Genomic DNA, 19,627 nt, shown 5'->3' on the forward strand with positions numbered 1-19,627 from the left:
TACTCTAGTGGGCGGGATGTAGAACTGTCGTTTATTTTTTCCATGTTTTTTTTAAACGTATGTATTCTTTAAGGTTGCGTGCCTTTGATCAGAGACGATACTTTGCACGGCATCCTGTCACTTTCTTGACGTCACTTCCGTCATAAAGTCCTTTGCGAAAGAGTTTGACCAAGATGGCGTCAACGCAGCTAACCGACGAGGATATTTTCTCCGAATTGAAGCGCTTTGGTTTCACTCCTGGGCCGGTGACCGAAAGAACTCGACCGGTGTACTTGAAGAAACTGAAGAAGCTTCGGGAGGAGCGGCAGCAGCAGCGAGGGGTTCGAGCCGCCAAAACCCGCAGCGGCGGCGGGGCCATCAACATCAACACGGCGGGATTCGGGCCAGCCAGTCGTGACGTCACGCACCTGAGCTCCAGCAGGAGACCCGGCCGGAAGTCGACCGTTCTCGGGTTCAGCTCGGACGAGTCTGACGCTGAAACGCCACTGAAAAGAAGCGACGGGGGACCGAAACAACAAGCGAAAAAGCCCGCCGAAGCCCCGTGCGTTACGAGTCGACATGGCGCCGGGAGTACACTGAACAATTCTCCAGACACGGTCTCGTCGAGTTGGGGACTCGGTGTTAAATCTTGCCCGGAAGTGGATGGAAGGGATTATGGCGACTCCGAGGACGAATCTGACGGCGGGGAAGACAAGTCTCCTCGCTCTTTAAATGGCAGCAGGGCGTCACACTTAAACAGCAGCAAGCTAGCCGGGAATTACTCCGACTCGGACGAGGAGGGGATTTGGGGCCTTGGTGGAGACAGACAGCGGGGTAGTCTGGAGCCCAGACGGGGCCACGCAAAGGCTGGTTTCTTACCCCACGCCAACGCCCGTGGGTCTCACACACCCGGGGGTCTAAATATGGTGGGGAGACGTCGGGAAGAGGACGAAGGAGACTCTTCAAACAGAAGGGACTCTACGAGAAAGACTATCTACGTGTCCCTCTCCGAGAACCACAGAGGAGAAGCGGACAAAAACCACCACGCCGACGAGGAGAATAGTACACCAAGTCGGTTCAGCATCGGCCTTAGACCGCGCTTTTCCACCTACAGCAGCCTGGCCCAGACCTACAGGGCCAACCACTCCAACCACAACTCCCCCAACCACTCTTACAGCCCCCCGCTGCAAAAGGACAAGCCACCCGCCGGACCGGAGGATGACATTTTCCAGCAGTTCAAAAGGGAAGAGGTGGCGACCCCGAGCAGCTTCACCGCCCACTACCTGTCCATGTTCCTGTTGACCGCAGCCTGCCTCTTTTTTCTCCTGTTGGGCCTCATGTACCTCCGGATGAGAGGCACTGGGTCACCGGAAGTGGAAGGCGTCGGTGAGTATCACACTTCAGATTTTATCCATACATCAAGATGGAACTTTAAATGTAATGGATGGGCGATACTGCCCGATTTGTGCCATCAATCTGATACCGAGATAGGGTACTTTTATGTCACAATGTCAAGATCCTTAAATGTTTTTTTTTGCCTCTGAATATAACCACAATTTGTTAATTGTGGTTATATTCAGAGTAAAATACAGGATAAACATATTTATGAACAATTTAACAATCTATAAAAACTACCATATACGACAATGTCGCAATATCTTCTTCTTAATTCTTTATTCTTGTTAATTTCAGACATGCATATTATGTTACATTATTGTTTCTCACATATACACTTACAATACAATACACTTACAATATTTATTTATGTATATATACATATACATACACACACACACACAACACCTCATTACTACACATGTCTGAAAAGGAGCAGGAAGAAGCAAAGCTTATTAAATCCTACCACTTCTCCACACCACAGCAGTTACCAATTCAATAAGTGATTTTTTCCACTCACAGAATCTTACATAAGACAAAACAACAAAAGAAGAGTGGGAACATCGGACACTAAATATCACTAAATTGTACTGTTTTTTTCCTACATACAACTCATTCAAACTCATTCATTTTTACCCCCAAAGCCCTTCTGTGGACAAGAACCATTGTGAACCATATATAACATATATATATATATAACAATATATTCAGACAGAAGATCCCCACGATTAGCAGAAATCAGTTCCAAGACCCCCATAAAAAACACTTAAAATGCTGATTTTCTCAATACTCGTAGCTCAATAATATGCCGATCTTGGTGTCAAATGTTTAAATTCATTGTTGCACACCGAGAAACAATTACAGCCATACAGTGTTCAGTACCGTCATTACAAAACATGCAGTTTACAACTTGTCATCTTCCGCCTGCAAAATGTTCTATGAATTGACTTGTGACACACCCTCCGCTTGATTCGTAGCAGCACAACTCTTCTATTTTCCCCCCCCTGTGGATAGCGCCATCACGCCACTTTCTAGAAAAAACATTCAAAGAAAATCTATACTTGAAAATGGACAATTTACAGTGGAGTGACTGTTCAACCTCTAATAGGCGGAGATTTACTGGATAACAAATTAACATTACGAGCAAATATTTGTGAAAATCGATTTGATACCAACACTTAGTGAGTTTTTAAAACCACAAAAGGTAAGAAGAACACCACTGGCTAGCATACCTTGCCATTAGTCATTTCAAAGTGTAGATTCATAGTAAACATCTCCTATATTGTTTCACAATTGCAAATTAAATTCAATGGAAATTGTCGTTCAACCTAAGCTGCTGATCATGGCCGTCAATGTCAGCTGTCGCGCATGCACATTTACAGGAGCGGAACTGTTTGCAGGTATGCTGTCCTTGGCAAAACTTCCAATGATACTCTTGGTAGCTAAACGTTGCAAGGTTGTTGTCATAAGCTGACAATGAACACGGCTAGTGTGTGTTTGTGTGCGCCAACATATAGCGTGTGTGAGTATGTGTTGCATGAGGCGTGGCTTGCATGTTCGGAGCAGAAAGATGGCGGGATACGGTACTTTTGTTTTTCAATATTTCACAATCAAAATTATTTGTGGACAATTTAATACATTATTTCCAATGTTTTAATGTTCAATGCTGTTTAATATCACTGTCTGTTTCTCTTTGTTGCAGTTAAGAATCACCCTTTTGGCAGTGAGTTTGATGATACATATGTAAGTAGATATTTTCTGCCACTGCAAATATTGTGATACAATTATAGTTTTATACTGTTTGTATGAGAGTGCATGTAAAGGTAAAGGCAACTGACAGAAGAAATGAAATCTTCATCACATTTGGACTTTAGTGTGGCTGTGTAACGATGCAGGTCATCCTACCCTTCTTGTTGGGTTGCAATATTGTTCAAACTGTTGTGGTTCGTTTTCCTATGTGGTATCCGAACTGAAGCCGCCATCAATGAAGTTTGCTTTGTAATTTATTTATTTCCCCCCTTTCCGTAGGACAAGCCTGTGAGGGACCTCATCTTGAAGTTGCTTCTCAATCTCCACGACCATCTGGCACACGTTGCTGGTAGCTACCAACTTTTAGCACTGCACATAGTAGTAAAGTTGCTTAGTCACTGCAGCGTTGTACTGAATATTAAGTGTTTACCCTGTCATTTTTTTTTTATCTGGGCTCACTATGGAGATTACTAATAGCGGTTTCCCACAATCAGAGGCTCTATCCAAGTAGTTTTAAACACTGGCGCGGTACCAATGTTAAAATGCTAAAGCTACTTACCAGTGAGAGACGTTTTGAAGTAACCTCTTTTCTTAAGAAATGCTCAGTCTCTACTTCTGGATCGGATTTGGGGTCCAACACATATGGTTGGATGTTAAAAGTTGACATTTAAAAAAAAAGTTTATTATCAACTCCTATACTGTTGATCAACTCCTATAAAACACCGGAAGTCCTCCGAAGCACTCGGGAGTGTGACCAACCACAGTTTAACTATCATTTCCCTCACCGTGAATTTATTCCAGTCTTACTTTTCGGATTATTTTCAATTGACCCATCTTTTTACACATTTGAAGGTGGTTGCAGATGAGTTATTTTGAGTCTGTGATTCGCTTTCCGAGTTGTCTGTCGTCATTAAGAACACGCGAGGAGTGACCTCATTAGAGTGATTCAATGCATGTTGCACACCGGCATGTATGTACAATTGTTCCGTGCCCTGCCCTCCTGTTCCAACGTATACTGAACTTGAGCAGGGGGTCAGAGGCGTCACATTAGCCAAACATGCTGGAGGCAGGCCCAATGTGAGTATGCAACAAAATATATATTTTATACTGACCATATATTACGCAGTGTTCATAACTCTGTAAGGAAGCGAACGCACAAAATCAGTATTGTAAAATACACCGCCATCAAGTTTTCATTTCCCACCTCTCCAACACTGTAGCGTTTGTTCATGTGAGCATTTTGTTGTTTTGCAGGCCGACATGACTGTGGAGATCAGCAGTACCCAAACAGAAGTCTGTCCATAGCTGAGGCCTCTGCATATTTGATGGTATAGTACATAATGACAGTGGAACCCATTTAAGTCGACAACACCTCAGACTGTCTGACCGGTGTCAACAAGCGATTGTTGACATATCGGAAACCAAAACCGAAACTAGCCATTGCTTAAGAGACATAAGAACCATGTCTGTAGACAAAAGCGGTCTACCATGTATGTCGACCTCAATTTGGCACTTTTTAGTATAAGAAAACCATGGACCAGGACTTAAAGAGGGTCGACTTACCCGGGTTGCACTGTGGATATTTATTTGCTGTTCATTTAACCATTATGTTGCTACTGTATATATATATTTTTTTCAAGGGATTGTCATAGTGTGCGTATATTAAATGATCTGGCAGCTAAATCCGTATTGTGTATTCACTGCTAGGCTCAAAATGAGGAGTATGAAGATTTAATCTACTCGTCACTTGAGTGGATCAACCGGACATGCCAAGATGTTGGGATAAGGTAACACATGGCACACATTTTCATGCTAATGAGTTTTTTTTTTTTTTTGGCACACGAGACTTACTCTTCATGCATGTCTTCAGGCTCATCGGGCAGGTAGCCGATGAGCCCATGACTGATGTGTCGGAAATCTCCCGGCTGGAATCGACACATCCAAAGATGCCCTTCATGTGCCGCTTCCGCCGAGCTTTCTTTACCGTCATCAGCAGAGTCTTCCTTTTTGTGGCCGGTGAGGAAAAAACGTCACAGTCTCTTAAACCGCCCTAACTGTACTTCTAATTTCGGAAGAATTCAAATGGAATGTGCCTTTCATTAGTCATGTTTCAACTTGCGAATCATGTGGCCGCGTGTCTGCAGTTGTTGGTGGCGTGTGGGGTCTGGTCTGCTACGTCAAGTATCGCTGGAAGAAAGAGGAGGAACAAACCAGGCAGATGTACCACATGGTGGAGAGGATAATTGGTAAGAAATACCTCACATCAGACTTTGGGCAAGAGGCAGGGTACACCTTGGACTAGTCGTTATCCAGTCACAGGGCACATATAGACAACCATTTACACTCACATTCACACCTACGCACAATTTAAAGTATCCATGCTTTTTTTTTTTTTTTAATGTGGAAGGAAGCCGGGGGCACCCAGTGAAAACTCACCAAATATTTCACTCCTCAATTTCCTGACTATTATATATTTTGGTGTCTCTTTAGCTACAAGAAATGGGAACAATATTATAAACAGCTCAGACTTTGGTGATTAAAATGCCACTGAAAACTATGACGACAATAATAAACATTTTTTCAATGAAGTTAATTTTTGTAAAGGTAGACCTGTGATCTTCACTGTGCAGGTGGTTGTGGCAGGTTAGTGTGTATGTAAGAAGAAACCAAAATTTATGATCAAACACATACTAGGAATTTCTTTTGGTCAAGTAGGTGCAGACACATGTATTAAAAATGAAAATATAAAATATACAGTATAAATATATATGCATGTTTGGTATAGTATTGTTATTGTATTTGGTATTTGCCTTGCTGGTTTGTTTGATGTGTTTCTTATTTAACCGCAACTGTGATGTTCAGATGTGCTGAGGAGCCATAATGAGGCATGCCAAGAGAACCAAGACCTTCAGCCCTACTTGCCCATTCCCCATGTCAGAGACTCCCTTGTCCAACCTAAGGACCGGTGAGTACAACCGCTGCTAAAACAGAGATTGCTAAAGAACATATTTATAGTTATGGGATATCTAAAGCAGGGGTGCTCACACTTTTTCAGCATGCGAGCTACTTTTAAAATGACCGAGTCAAAATGATCTACCCACTACAAAAATGCAAAACATCTATTTATTTTCAAATGTATTGAGGATTATTTGTACGTACAATGTATGTTGATGTACCTTACATAACCAAATGAGCCAATATTGCAAAACACACATAATTAACTATTAACATTTTTTGTAATTACCTGAGTTTACTTTGATGACTTGCACTGAATTGAACCAGCCAGGGATGCATAGTCCGGACAGTAGCTGCTGATAGCCAGGTTAGCCAGGCAAACGCACTTCGAAAAAGACATTGTGAAAAAAAAAAAGTCCACCTCTCATTCCGTATGGAAGTGATATGTTTTTGCCTTTTTACTTGGTCCAGCTCCTTCACTCATTTTAGTGACCATAAACTTTAGCGAGGGCTTAAAATCTGACGCAATTCGCCGACTAGCTTAGCACTTTGCATCGTTGTTTACGCACGAGCGGTGACCTAAAGGTCAAAATTCAGTTGTCATCTGACTGGTTGTCCTGTATGTCAATCAAGTAACGGGGATGGATGATAGGCTGACATCGTAAGTTCTGCTGCACTTAGAGACGTTGTTTGATTTGATTGGTCGCCCGAAGGGCAACATTCAGTTGTCATCTGAATGGCTGCCCTGTATATCAATCAAGTGACGGCATTGATGCTGGGATATTTTTTTAATGTCACGCCGCGATCGACCAGCGATCGACCAGTACCACCTCCGCGATCAACCGGTAGATCGCGATCGACTTATTGAGCACCCCTGATCTAAAGTATCCTGCATACTTCAGTCTGATTGTGTGTGACCCTCAGAAAAAGTTTGGTGCCGACATAAGTGGGGCAGACTTAAGCTGGTTCCACTGTACTGTTCCGTTTATAATATGTCACAACTGTTGTTGCTTTGCTTTGCAGGAAGAAAATGAAGAGGATTTGGGAGCGTGCAGTGAGCTTTCTGTCTGCGAACGAATCGAGAATCCGAACAGAGAGCCAGATAATTGGGGGGGCCGACTATCTTGTCTGGAGGTGGATCCAACCGTCTCTCAGTTGCGATAAGACCACCTCAATCCCCTCGAAAGTCTGGCAGGGAAAAGGTACCAAACCTGTAACATTGTCCCTTTGCTGTCTTTTGACTCGGCGCCTTCATCTTCTGTTTCTCCTTCTCAGCCTTCCCGCTGGACCGCAGGAATTCCCCTCCAAACAGCCTAACCCCGTGTCTTAAGATCAGGAACATGTTTGACCCAGTCATGTGAGTGTCTGTTTTTGTAACCAACTACCGAGAGTTCCTTTGTTCCCTCCAGCTCATAGCTAGTTTGTGTATCATCAGGGAGGTTGGAGAGAACTGGGATCTCGCCATCCATGAGGCCATCCTGGAGAAATGCAGCGATAACAATGGCATCGTCCACATTGCGGTCGACAAGAACTCGCGAGAGGTATCCAGGCGCAATAACCGCGCTTGATTGCTGCCATCGAACGCAATTGACCGCAGCGATTTTCACGCCGTCTCTCTCCGCAGGGCTGCGTCTATGTGAAGTGCCTCTCTGCAGAACACTCAGGGAAAGCCTTCAAGGCACTCCACGGCTCTTGGTTTGATGGTAAGTTGACTCATTATTTTCACAAGTCTGAACTTGACGACATCTCCAAAACTCACATATACCAATCTGAAGCTTTACTTTTTGTGTCACCGAGTATGTTTCTTTTAAGCTGTCATCTGTGCTTCAAATTCCATTTTCAAAGAGCGATAGCATGTAAATAAGAACCTTATTGGGGTCCTCACAAGCAGACATTGCCTCGTCATTCATTTTCAGTGGAACCTGCGCGATAGGGCCATTATCGCAAGTCACCATCCAGCCAAACGACATGCTAGATTCCGGCTTGTGAAAATTTGTGCTCTTCATCGCTGTCGCTCAATGACAATGACCAATCAGCTGGAGTTTTATTCATCGACCAATGAATGACACGATGCTAATCGGTACGCTCTTGCAGGTTAAAATGGAGGAAAAGGTAATATTTGCCCTGTTAGATTTCCCGGAGCTATTTGACATTTCTAAAAAAGAATATAGAGATCAAAAGAAAATAAGCAGCAGCATGGGAACTGGTTGGTGCCACGGTAAACATCGGGGAAGATCACATGAATTTACATGGGACATTTATGTAAGTTTGTCTTCGATACTGGCAACATCCAGTACCAGCAAGAGTATTCCGCTTTTGTAGCACTTATTTTGGTATGCGACAAGACTTTGGTCCAAGCGCAATCTGACCTTTCTGCCCTAATGAAATGATAAAACCCAACAAATGATGCAAGGCTTTATTTTGCCATAATAAGCAAATAGTAATCTTTAAAGTCAGAGAGGCCGGACTGAGATGGTTGGGACATGTCCAGAGGAGAGACAGTCAATACATTGGTAGAAGGACGCTGCCAGGTAGGAGGCATAGAGCAAGACCAAAGACGAGGTTTATGGATGTAGTGAAGGAGAACATGAGGGTAGTTGGTGTGAGAGACAGATGTAGAAGACAGGGTTGGATGGAGATGGTTGATTTGCTGTGGAGACCCCTGAAGGGAAAAGCCCAAAGAGAAAGAAGCAAATAATAATCTATAGAGGCTTTTTCCTTTTCATACAAGCAATTTCTGAATCCAAATGATGTCATTTATTGTTCCGACAGCTTGGATAAGTGACAATATTTTAGTCGGGCACTGTATATGAAAAAAGAAACCATCATAATATTACAAACTACCAGGCTAACAGTTCCCATAAAAGTGGCTAACGATTGGCCCAGTTCAATGAACTGAAGTAATGAAGTATTTGCTCAGTGACATGGTTCTTTCTCTTGTGTTTCCAGGTAAACTGGTGACCGTGAAATACCTGCGCCTGGACCGGTACCACCAGCGCTTCCCCCAGGCTCAGGCCTGCAGCACACCCCTGACGGCCTCCAGCCTCCACACCAATGCCACAAGCACCACGAACACTACACCAGGTCTCCAGCCCCACGGCTCGACCGACTCCTCAGGCTTCTCGTGAGATGAATTTTTGCAGTTTTTCCTTGCTCGACGTGGAGGACTAAAGTCTGCCATGGGAGACCTTTTTTTTTTTTTTTTTTTTTACCTTTATATATTACTTATTTTTCCAGAGTCTTTTCCAGAGGAACTGTCAGTGACACGGTGTTGGTTTTCTACAATCTTCATATTAAAAAAGGTCACAGATAACCTCTGGATTTGTTACAATGCGTGCAAAGACTCCTCCGCCTCCGTCTCTTCCACAGTCTGATGGATCGATACCACAGCTTGCTACGGATATTCGGCTTTTGCATGCGTCGCTGTATGCCTCCATGTCAGCATTGAGGACAGAGATGTGGGTTTTCCCTCTTTGTTACGCGGGGAAGGCATGAGCAGACTCAAAGAGGACATGCTGTGTAAATACACGGGAATGACGGCACAAGCTTTTATAGAATAACCCGCATTAAAAGTACATCAAGTGCATATGCAAGGTTGTTGTTTGAGCTCTTGTTTCCATGACTTTTTTCCCCTTAATGTTACCTCAGCTTAAGGGAGGAAACCAATAACAGAATGAGGGAGAGTTATTTTACATTTTCCTCAGTTGTAATCCAGTATGTAATGTTATGATTTATGTTTATTATTTACCTGTCACGTCTGGCCCTTTTCACTCATGTTACCAATTGAATTGTATTTGATGATTTCTATTTTTTAGGTCAGCTATTTCTCCCCCTTAAAACGCCACCATGACCTTAGGAACCTGCTAAGACGTAACTCATTTTTTTTGAAGAAGAAAAATACATTGAGTATTTGCAGTGTATACTGTAGTCCTTACTAATGATGCACATTGACCAATGTTCACAAACATCCCAACTGTGCCTTAAATTTGTGTGTTTTCATTTTTTCAAGATGGGCACTGCATTGCTGGGGGAATGGCACTGAGTTAGAAAATTTGACATCCTCACATTTGGTATTTTGTAGCCGTCTCCTCATATGTTAAACCAAATGCTCCTGTATTTATTATTTTTTAAAATCAGCCATGGTGATGTATTTAATAATGTCACTGGACCTGTTACATATGTGTGTCGTCATAGATTTTTTTTTCTATGAAGGGTCAACCGTACATCCACTGCCAGACAATTGTCAGGATGTGTAAAACAACAAAATAAAGAGCATTTTCAGATATAAGACTTCTATCTGCATACATAACGTGTGTTGGAATCTTGTATTTGCGGCATTGATTAGTGTCATATTTCTACAGCATATTCTACAGTATATCAGCTCCCAACATTAGTAATGGTCACAAATGGAAACTGCACATTTAATAATACATAAGTACACTGGCTACATTGTACTTGGGTCTTGAGGGCATGAATATTATCCACTGCTGCAATAATTCAATGTACCCCCATATTAGATGGGTCAAGGCTGCACTGTAAATGAATACAACTTTTGGTGCCTGTTTCCCAAGTATATAAGTGCGTGTGTTAATGTATAAACGAGAGGAATCAACTTAAATTTATTTGTAGATAGGCTCTTCATGGAAGTAAGTACGTTTACTTATTTACAGCTCACCCTTGACCCACCCAATATGGCGGTAACGTTAACGTACGGCTCAGCACTCGATGCAGCACCTATGCGTTCAATAATAGCACGGAAAGTGTGCCAAATTAGACACAGCCTAGCTCTCATTAACACCTATAACGACATGATGTAAAATGAATAAAATATGATCTGATGTAAATACATTTTCGAGTCCTTTTCGAATGCGTTTTCGTGTAATTGGCCAGTGAGATGCAGTGTCGTGCAATTCCTGTTTGACCCCATTACAGATTTATTATTTATATAATAATTTATATAAAAATACTGTATTCATATTAGTTCATGTGTATCGAGATATATTTATTTATGAATGTTATTCGCACCAACGGCACTGTATTGTACACAGCTTCCTTTTAAATAAAGTTTCAAACCGGAAATATGGTGGTCGTGGCCCATAAAAGGAGATGGCATAGTCGCGGCGCTGTTGCATAGCTGAAAGTGTCGCGGGACTTGTCACCAAGCTTGTCCCGGTGTCGTGTCGTCCCAACTCCGACTCATGTTTCAGCCTGACGCCAACAGACTCTCGCTTCGTAGTCGTCGCCACTTTATTCTCTGCGTCACGCTTCTGCTCCTACTCCTATCTGGTATGTCATATTTTATTTACATCGGCAAAGCTACTTTGTTTGTATTTTTTTTAAGCTAGCGATGTGAACCGTCTCGAGGGCGAATGGGACGTAGTGTAACTGCTACTGTGTTGTAACTAATGTTCTTCGAAATGATGGACGGTATTTCCAACAGGATTGACAACTAACCACAAAAGAAACCACTATCATTGCCATGGCATATACACAAATAGATTAATTGTTTTTTTGTTTACAACACGACAGAAATGGCAGGAAACAGCAAAAAGTGGGGCTGGGCACCGTGTGGGGTTACTGATAAACACAACAGCGGTTTACGTGCAACTCGACACTTATGTCCTCATTTTATATGCTCTGATCTATTTATATTCCAATTGTCTGCCTCTATTCAACCAACCTCCTTCCAACACCCCCATCTATGCCTTTAATTAATCAACTAATCCTCTACATGTATCAACAATTTACCTTTTGTTGGTTTGTTTAGTTCCTTATCACCTCTTTACATATGGAGAAGGCTTGCTCAGATTACACTGAAATGCTCTTTAAAAAGCAATTGTGGGCTAAAAATGGACCCAAGACCACACTTTGGACACACCTGGCTGTGTGAGAGCACAGAAGAATCTACCCCCTACTAGTACTATTGTACTACTTTGAAATATCTGTACACTGTACATGATGCTATACTGCTATAGATGCTATACTGTAATGCTATGCTGTAATGGTTGTATTTATTTTGAACATGCATGCAAGTTACATTGGAATGCATCACATAGTGATGTAAGTATGACATAACTTTTTTTCCAAGAAAACTACTATTGCACTTTGGATGTTTTTTTATGCAACTAGACATCTTTGCCTTAATATAGTATGCTTCATGTACTTTCTGGTGTATTCTTCTCTCGCCGCCCCCTGCGGAGGCTCGCCCATGCTGCAAAAAGCCACAAATAGACAAAGGTTGCGTGTCGGTCGATCGGTGGTCTTTATGTCTGCCTAGCAACAGCCATTGAGCAGACATTTATTCCACTGGTCGGTTGTTTTTTTTGTGTTTTTGTTTTCCAGGCTTTGTTGCTCCTTGTTTGTTCAGGTCAATCTGTGTCGATGTACTGCTGATTCATCCTCCGCTGGAATACCTCGTACACAAGTTTAATATTAGGCACACTCAAATGCTTCTATTTAAGGACATTTGCAGGGTATTTAGTTTGGATTTTGGCAGACACACATTTTAATGGATGAGGAGGCAAAGCGTGAAAGACCAACTACTCTAGCTACATTTTAGTTTATATATATATAATGTTTTGGATTGTTTAGCTTTTCAGTGGATGTCAAAATGTTTGTTAAGGCTTTTTTTTTTCCCCATAGCCGACGCTAATGCATTCATGCGGCCTTGCAAGCTATATTTGAGGAGCACACGTGCACTGTGTGTGCGTGTGATCAGTATTGCGATTGCTCAGTTGAAAGACTCCAAAAATAATCCACATAATCATACAGTATGCATGACGCAGAATTATTAGAAATTTGGTGGCAACATATCAGTATTAACACAGAGTCTACCACAGCAACTAACAAAACAAAGAAACAAAGGTTTCTGATTATATTGTTAGCCTGCTAGCATGTTTATGTATGAATTGGTTGAATTTACTGTTATTGTAGCGCAGCAATCTCTTTAGATAAGAGTATAAAATATATGAAAACTGAAGAATCGAAATAAAAATACACACAAATGGAGGAAAACCATGTTATTATAAAATACATCTTTGCTCACAAGTAAATGTGCAAGCATTCTGAATCGTCATGTATTTCATTTTACGCTCCAGTGACACCTACAGGCTCGTTAGCGCTTGAATTCTTTGTCTATATATAGACAAATAATCTAGCCTACTCTCTATCTGTCTTCAGAGTGACGGTTTCATGGCTTCCTTCTTCCGACGCGGGCTCTTCCTGGCCCTGCATCATGCCATTGGGCAAGGCAGCCGCTCAGTCTGCCACCCTGCAGTGTCTGCCACTCTGCTAGGTAACCGAATAGGCTAACCTTTCTGTAGCTTGACTTTTAAAACTGTGAAGACTTGCATGTAAAATCAAAGCGTGACTTCAAACTCTAGGTAAGTGATGTCAAACAGGCCTCGGGCGTACAGTAATGAATCGTAGCTTTCCCAGTTTTCACTGTAGCGTAATGATAGGAATAAGTATTTGATCCCAATACAAAATGTGGCTTAGGCTTTGGTGGGGAAACCCTTGGGGGCAAAATGTTTCTTTGAGTTGGAGAGATTCATAGCCACTGCTTTGAGGTTGTCGCTTGGCAATTCCAAGTTTCATCCCCGTCATGTTAATGGGCTTCTTGTTGGTTGTACACCGTGGCGCCTTCTCATCCTGCAAGACCCCCATCCACATCCCATCTTTAACATTCTGCATGAGGCCCGGAGCTTCTCATCCAAGAGTCTTATCTGACCACATCGTCTTCTCCCAAGACTTGTCCGAGCAGGGAGACCTTGCAGGATCTCAATCCATCACAGCAAAGTGCGTTACTAATGCTTTTGTTGGTGACTGTGCTCCCAACTCTCTTGACATCATTAACCAGCTCGTCTCTTTTAATTCTGGTCTCTCACCTTTATCACAATCATCTGGACTCCACCAGGTGAAATCTTGCATGGAGCTCCAGAGAGAGGACTATCGCCTGTTTCTTTTCTGTTTCTTCCATTTCCGAATTATTGCACGAGTGGTCTCTTTCTCGCCACGTTTCTTGTACATGGTCTCATAGTCCGTTTTAGTCTTCTGCAGGCCGGCTGATACATAGGAGTGCTTTCTTAAAGGGGCAGGACTAATTTGTGTAATCATCAGAATGCTTGCTTATTTAATATACACTAAAACTAATTAAGGTGAAGATATGCTAAACAGTAAACCGTGGTTCCAGGCCTGATTACAAAAAGGCAATTTCCACCCAGTAGGATGCCTTTTTTTGTATAAATGAAATATTTTTGTAGTTGTGGCAAAGAAAACCTGTTGTTGATGATCGAAATATATTTTTATTAAAATTTTTAGATCCACGTAGACATGAAGTAACACCCATATCGGGTGTATTACTCAATATAATAGATATAATTAGAGAAAATAAGCCATTAAAGACGGTAAATAAATTTTGGAACATTATTAGGGCCATCTAGACAGGAAATAACATCAATATGGTAATCTTTACATCAGTACTACCCAATAATTACAGAAAATAAGACTTTATCTTGACTTTGTTATAGGCTATGGCCACAACAGTAACCCATTTTATGATGTTTTTATTATTGTTCCTATTGTGTGACAACGTAAACCTGCAATAAAAGCCGGTTATTCGAGTCTGGTGCTTTGGTGGTGGTCTCACCGAACAATTATTGACACTCGGTAACCGATAAGAATACTACATTCACAAGTTGGTGGTCTTACTGGCTGATACTGTATTTGTACTTGAGTGTATTTAGCTATTTCTATGCTTGACAATAATTAATTTGCGAGATGTTAACATTGTTTTTTTTTTTAGTTCTTTTTAGATGTCTTCCAAGTCCTAACCATTGCTTTTTATGTCTGCATGACCCAGGAATCCCAATAATCCAGCCCCATGACCTTGACCTCCTATGTCTTGTTATCTCTCCTTCTGTCCTCCACATCCAGCCCAGGCCTTGTTGTAAGCCCTGCTGAGAGAGGGGGTGTTTGGTTCTAGTGGCGGTTGGAGTATCTCTCTTCAGCTGCCAATATGTCGGGCTTCAATCTGCTGCATCTAATAAGCAAGAGTCAGCCTGTGACTCTGAGGTCCTGCAGTCTTCCCTCAGGTCCACTGACTGGGTGCTGTGTGCCTGCTGTGCTTTGCCCTGTCTCTTTAAATAACATCTGGCTGGCGTGTCAGCATGTCTCAACTGTCCCAGTGTTCACCGTCATGCGCGGCTTTCACTGTTTTTTTTTTTAATCAAACCTCCCCAGGAGCACTAATTGCACTGATGCTCCACAGCTTCTAATGAGAAGTAAGCAATATTGGAATTAAATGTCCTATTAAGCACCAATAGTATTAAATTTTTATGAAAACAAAAGTATTCCACCTGAGACTGTTACAAAAATGACACAGTTAATACAGTGGAACCCGCTTGAGTCGACATAAAATCAGGACCCAAAGACGTCACGTGTCAAACAACAGTGACATAACTATTGTCTAGTTCAGGAGCGGACAAACTTTTTGACTCGCGGGCTACACTAGCTTAAAAAATTTGGCGGAGGAGCCGTCTTTATGTACGGTATGCGGCATCAAACAGAACGACATACTTGGTCGCGGTGCAATGAAACGAAAACGCATCACATAAAACAACAACTAAACTGTTATTTCCAAATGCCCGCAAGGCATGCTGGGTAGTCCAGATGCAAAAATAATACGAACCATGAACAATAAAACATTAGAGTTTGTTAAGACATCCTTGTTTACTTCTTTGACAACCGCCTCAACACATTTGGGAAAATGTTGAAAGATAAGAAGTACCACAAGCTACCTAGCATGCCTTGTGGATGGAAAATATGGGTGTTTTTTTGGCATGGGTTATTGCGCGTAGATATTTATTTGTGTTGTTTTGGATGGCCTTTTTCTACAAGCTACAGATTACAACTGACTATTTGGGGGACTCATGTTGCGGGGTACGGTTTCCATGTTAAAAAAAAAAAATCCATGTTAATCCAGCTGTTGGGCCGGATTAACATGCTTGGTGGGATTGATGTGGCCCGTGAGCTGCAGTTTACCCACCTCTGGTCTAGCATTAAAACACGCACAGTGACTTCTTGTTCAGTACAAAGTAAGCTTTAACTTGGATCAACCCAAGGAAAAATTTTTTATTTTCACCATTCTCCTCGTATCTTAGAGTGGCGTGGACATAAAGGGGTTCCACTGTATTAAAAACCCGAGCAGTGATGGATTCCATCATGGTGAGCTGTGCTGCTTTTGCTCCTTCACAGCTGCTTTTGTATTTGTATTGTCTTGTCGTCACGCACCTAAAACCGAGCGCTAACGCGACAAACCAAACGGTTCACTGCTTGGCTTCCTGACAGCTTGCACGCACAGAGTGGGTTTGATTTTGGTCCGACTAATGTATACTCCTGGTTTTGTAGGTCTTTATCCATAATGTTTATGGATGAAAATCACTCAATTAAAATGGCTTTCTAACAAAACAAAGCTTTTGTAAAAGGAAAAAAAAAAACAATTGCAGTTTTTGTTCTTGTAAAAGTGCATAGTCCCCTTCTGAGCGCTACCTTTTTAATTCTTCCCGTAGGAGCTACTCGAACCAAGAAGACATGGCCGGTGACCTTCTCTCAGGAGGAGATAAAGGAACGTCTCACACCCAAGCAGTATCATGTTACACAGGAGCGAGGAACTGAGAGGTAAAAGACGGGAAACATTTACATACTGTATTCCTGCTACTACTATTAGAATCATGTTGTTTTACCTTCTTTTGTTGCACCCCCCACTATTTTGTGTGTAAATATAAGCACGTTCATGATGCATCCTTTGTGCACAGTGCCTTCACTGGAGAGTTCACACACCACAAAGATGATGGGACCTACACATGTGTTGTCTGTGGGGCTCCGTTGTTCAGGTATGAGCTTCAACAAAATGTCCGCAGTGGCTTATTCCTCTGATTATATCCATGACATTGGATAATACTAGTGTAAAAGTGACTATAGGGCTGTTATTTCATGTCTAACGGGCTTTAATAATGTCAAGAAGTGTATTTAGAAGGTTTGTACAAATAAGTCATAGACGTATAAACATGCAGGCATGCAATGTGACTTTGAGAACTTTGGCAACCATTGGGTTCATACAGTAGAACGTATATATTTCACCAAGATGCACTGTTTTTGTTGTTATGTTGTTCTAAAATCTATGTTTGTTTTTTTTTTGGTAGTTCGGAATCCAAATATGACTCCGGATCAGGTAAGCATTGTCACATCATTTCACAGCATTTAATGCAAGGGTGAGCAAAACCTAAACTACCGAATGAAGTATTTTTGAAGGAACTCTGAACTACAAAACATGGAACATCAAAGACTATTTGAGCTTTGGGCCAATATTTCTTTTGTGTGGGAGTCGTTCCGACTTACCGGGATTCAGAGGATTTCCTTCATTCTTCACTCAGCTGTGTCTCCACCTCTTGGACGTGTTTGCAATCCAAGAAAAACACAGCAAAAATGCCACCTTTTCTGTAGCTCTGGGTCGTACATTATTAGCTCCCATCTAAAGAAACCCCCACTCTGCTTTGTATCAAAGCCTTGTCTTCAACGATCTGCTCTGACGACGTCACGTGGATTACCATAATGACATGTACATCACTGGAAAGAGCAGAAGTTCTAGTTTCAGGAAGTCCTTTTGGTAGTGGTTCAGGAATGATGGTGCACAGTAGCATTGTAAATTCTCTTGTGGCTTTGGTGGGCCAGATACTGGTTCAGATACTGGGCCAGATAGGCCAGTCCCAGTACAAATTTATAAACTGGCATCAATGCAATGTTGGCATGTTACACATACTTTTTGTTAGAAATGGTCAATCAAGTGATATTGCTCAAACAAAGAAGAATAATCAGTATTTGGTATTGAACTTCCCCAGTGCAGTGCCACCATGGGAAACTTGTGCATGACGAGTTTGGCACTCGACTGCAACGTCTGTTTCTGACTTTGAATGCAAAATACACACGGCCGAAATCACGCCTACTCCATGCTGTTTTTATATCACGTGGGCTATATAGCGCTAGCTTGACTGCTTGTATTGGTTTGGCCATTGAGGATATCATATCTATATGTTAAGTCCCGGGCGGCATGGTGGTCGAGTGGTTAGCGCGCATACCTCACAGCTAGGAGACCAGGGTTCAATTCCACCCTCGGCCATCCCTGTGTGGAGTTTGCATGTTCTCCCCGTGCATGCGTGGGTTTTCTCCGGGTACTCCGGTTTCCTCCCACATTCCAAAAACATGCTAGGTTAATTAGCCACTCCAAATTGTCCATAGGTATGAATGTGAGTGTGAATGGTTGTTTGTCTATATGTGCCCTGTGATTGGACATGTGTTGTCTGTGGGGCTCCGTTGTTCAGGTATGATCTTCAACAAAATGTCCGCAATGGCTTATTCCTCTGATTATATCCATGACATTGGAGTGTGAATGGTTGTTTGTCTATATGTGCCCTGTGATTGGCTGGCCACCAGTCAGCTGGGATAGGCTCCATCACCCCGCGACCCTCGTGAGGAAAAAGCGGTAGTGAATGAATGAATGAATGAATGAATGTTAAGTCCCCGTTCCTGCAGCGTGACTTTTCCATACATGCAGGTTGGCCTTCCTTCTTCGACCTTGTGAAAGAGGACTCCATCGCAGTGTCAGATGATTTCTCCTACGGGATGCACAGAGTGGAGACCACCTGCAGCCAGGTACCCTATTCTCACCTATTCTAGGTATCGCCCCACGAAAAAAAACCCCATCATCAAATACATAATTATAAGCATTAGAAAGGGGAATAACAGGAAATACACGCTCTTTCCTCCATTCTGACGCAGTGTGGCGCCCATCTGGGACACCTGTTCGATGATGGTCCAAAACCCACAGGCAAGCGATATTGCATCAACTCGGCCTCGCTATCTTTCCGGCCTAAAGACGCAGAATCCTCTGGCTCCGCCTCCACGACTGAAGGTGCTGCCGTGGCCGAGGCAAAGACTGAACTTTAAAAGGCCGACCCGGCGAGTTTTATGCCGTGTGTTTGTGTGTGTTTGAATTAAGACTCGGATGCGTACAAACAAAGTAGTTGAATCAGTACACATTATATCCTGTACAAGTATTGGCAAAGCAAACACCACATGCAAATAATATCGGAAATCCATTACTGTCGTAGTGCACTTAACGGAAATTATGATCACCATATTTACCTGCTTCTTCTTTTTAATGGTGAATTGCAACCCGTCGAGTCAGTCCCTCCCTTTCCCACAACACAGCCAAGATGGCAACTATTGCAAACTCACTATTTTGGAGGTTATTTAGACGCATTTGCACTCAAAAGACAAAGTGAGAGAATTGAGACACGGTGTATATTTGGCGTGTATCTTTGATACTTTTTAAGGTTCTCAGGCAAAAATAGAACAGGTGGAGTGCTTTTGATAAAATAATCCACTAGTGTCACTCTTTTCTATTTCCTCCCAATGGCGCTATGGTGTTTTTGTCACAGCAGTCAGTGGATGAATAAAGTCGATGAAATGACAATGACTTATTTTCATTTTT

General features: G+C 42.3%; 2 protein-coding genes across 4 annotated transcripts; both read left to right on the forward strand.

Moving 5' to 3' along the window:
• The first annotated feature begins 115 nt into the window (after positions 1–115).
• Positions 116–10,379, forward strand: lemd3 (LEM domain containing 3). The gene is made up of 13 exons (XM_058066581.1): positions 116–1,365; positions 3,077–3,117; positions 3,403–3,472; positions 4,378–4,451; positions 4,831–4,910; positions 4,994–5,139; positions 5,268–5,369; positions 5,986–6,088; positions 7,102–7,280; positions 7,354–7,435; positions 7,514–7,619; positions 7,703–7,781; positions 9,028–10,379. The coding sequence occupies exons 1-13, from the start codon at positions 174–176 to the stop codon at positions 9,204–9,206; spliced, it is 2,433 nt and encodes an 810-aa protein (XP_057922564.1). The 5' UTR covers positions 116–173; the 3' UTR covers positions 9,207–10,379.
• Positions 10,380–11,195: 816 nt separating this feature from the next.
• msrb3 (methionine sulfoxide reductase B3) lies at positions 11,196–19,609 on the forward strand. Of its 3 annotated transcripts, XM_058066597.1 has the most exons (7): positions 11,224–11,364; positions 13,258–13,372; positions 16,647–16,755; positions 16,893–16,970; positions 17,280–17,308; positions 18,689–18,786; positions 18,913–19,609. In XM_058066597.1, exons 2-7 carry the CDS (start codon positions 13,270–13,272, stop codon positions 19,078–19,080), a joined length of 585 nt encoding a protein of 194 aa, XP_057922580.1. In that variant the 5' UTR covers positions 11,224–11,364; positions 13,258–13,269; the 3' UTR covers positions 19,081–19,609. The 3 variants fall into 3 exon arrangements, with proteins under 3 accessions (XP_057922581.1, XP_057922580.1, XP_057922582.1); XM_058066598.1 differs by lacking the exon at positions 13,258–13,372 and having other exon boundaries at positions 11,196–11,364; XM_058066599.1 differs by lacking the exons at positions 11,224–11,364; positions 13,258–13,372 and adding an exon at positions 15,022–15,170.
• Positions 19,610–19,627: the final 18 nt, after the last annotated feature.

Source organism: Doryrhamphus excisus, chromosome 3 (genome assembly GCF_030265055.1).
Source record: "Doryrhamphus excisus isolate RoL2022-K1 chromosome 3, RoL_Dexc_1.0, whole genome shotgun sequence".
NCBI classification, from domain to species: Eukaryota; Metazoa; Chordata; class Actinopteri; order Syngnathiformes; family Syngnathidae; genus Doryrhamphus; species Doryrhamphus excisus.

What these genes read in the sequence shown, in the direction of transcription:
- lemd3 (XM_058066581.1), top strand. Translation starts at nt 174, where the DNA reads ATGGCGTCAACGCAGCTAACCGACGAGGATATTTTCTCCGAATTGAAG. An exon ending in GAAAGTCTGGCAGGGAAAAG is followed by an intron (nt 7,281 to 7,353) that starts GTACCAAACCTG and finishes TCTCCTTCTCAG; the next exon opens with CCTTCCCGCTGGACCGCAGG. An exon ending in CCACGGCTCTTGGTTTGATG is followed by an intron (nt 7,782 to 9,027) that starts GTAAGTTGACTC and finishes TTGTGTTTCCAG; the next exon opens with GTAAACTGGTGACCGTGAAA.
- msrb3 (XM_058066597.1), top strand. Translation starts at nt 13,270, where the DNA reads ATGGCTTCCTTCTTCCGACGCGGGCTCTTCCTGGCCCTGCATCATGCC. An exon ending in AGTGTCTGCCACTCTGCTAG is followed by an intron (nt 13,373 to 16,646) that starts GTAACCGAATAG and finishes TTCTTCCCGTAG; the next exon opens with GAGCTACTCGAACCAAGAAG. An exon ending in TGTGGGGCTCCGTTGTTCAG is followed by an intron (nt 16,971 to 17,279) that starts GTATGAGCTTCA and finishes TTTTTTTGGTAG; the next exon opens with TTCGGAATCCAAATATGACT.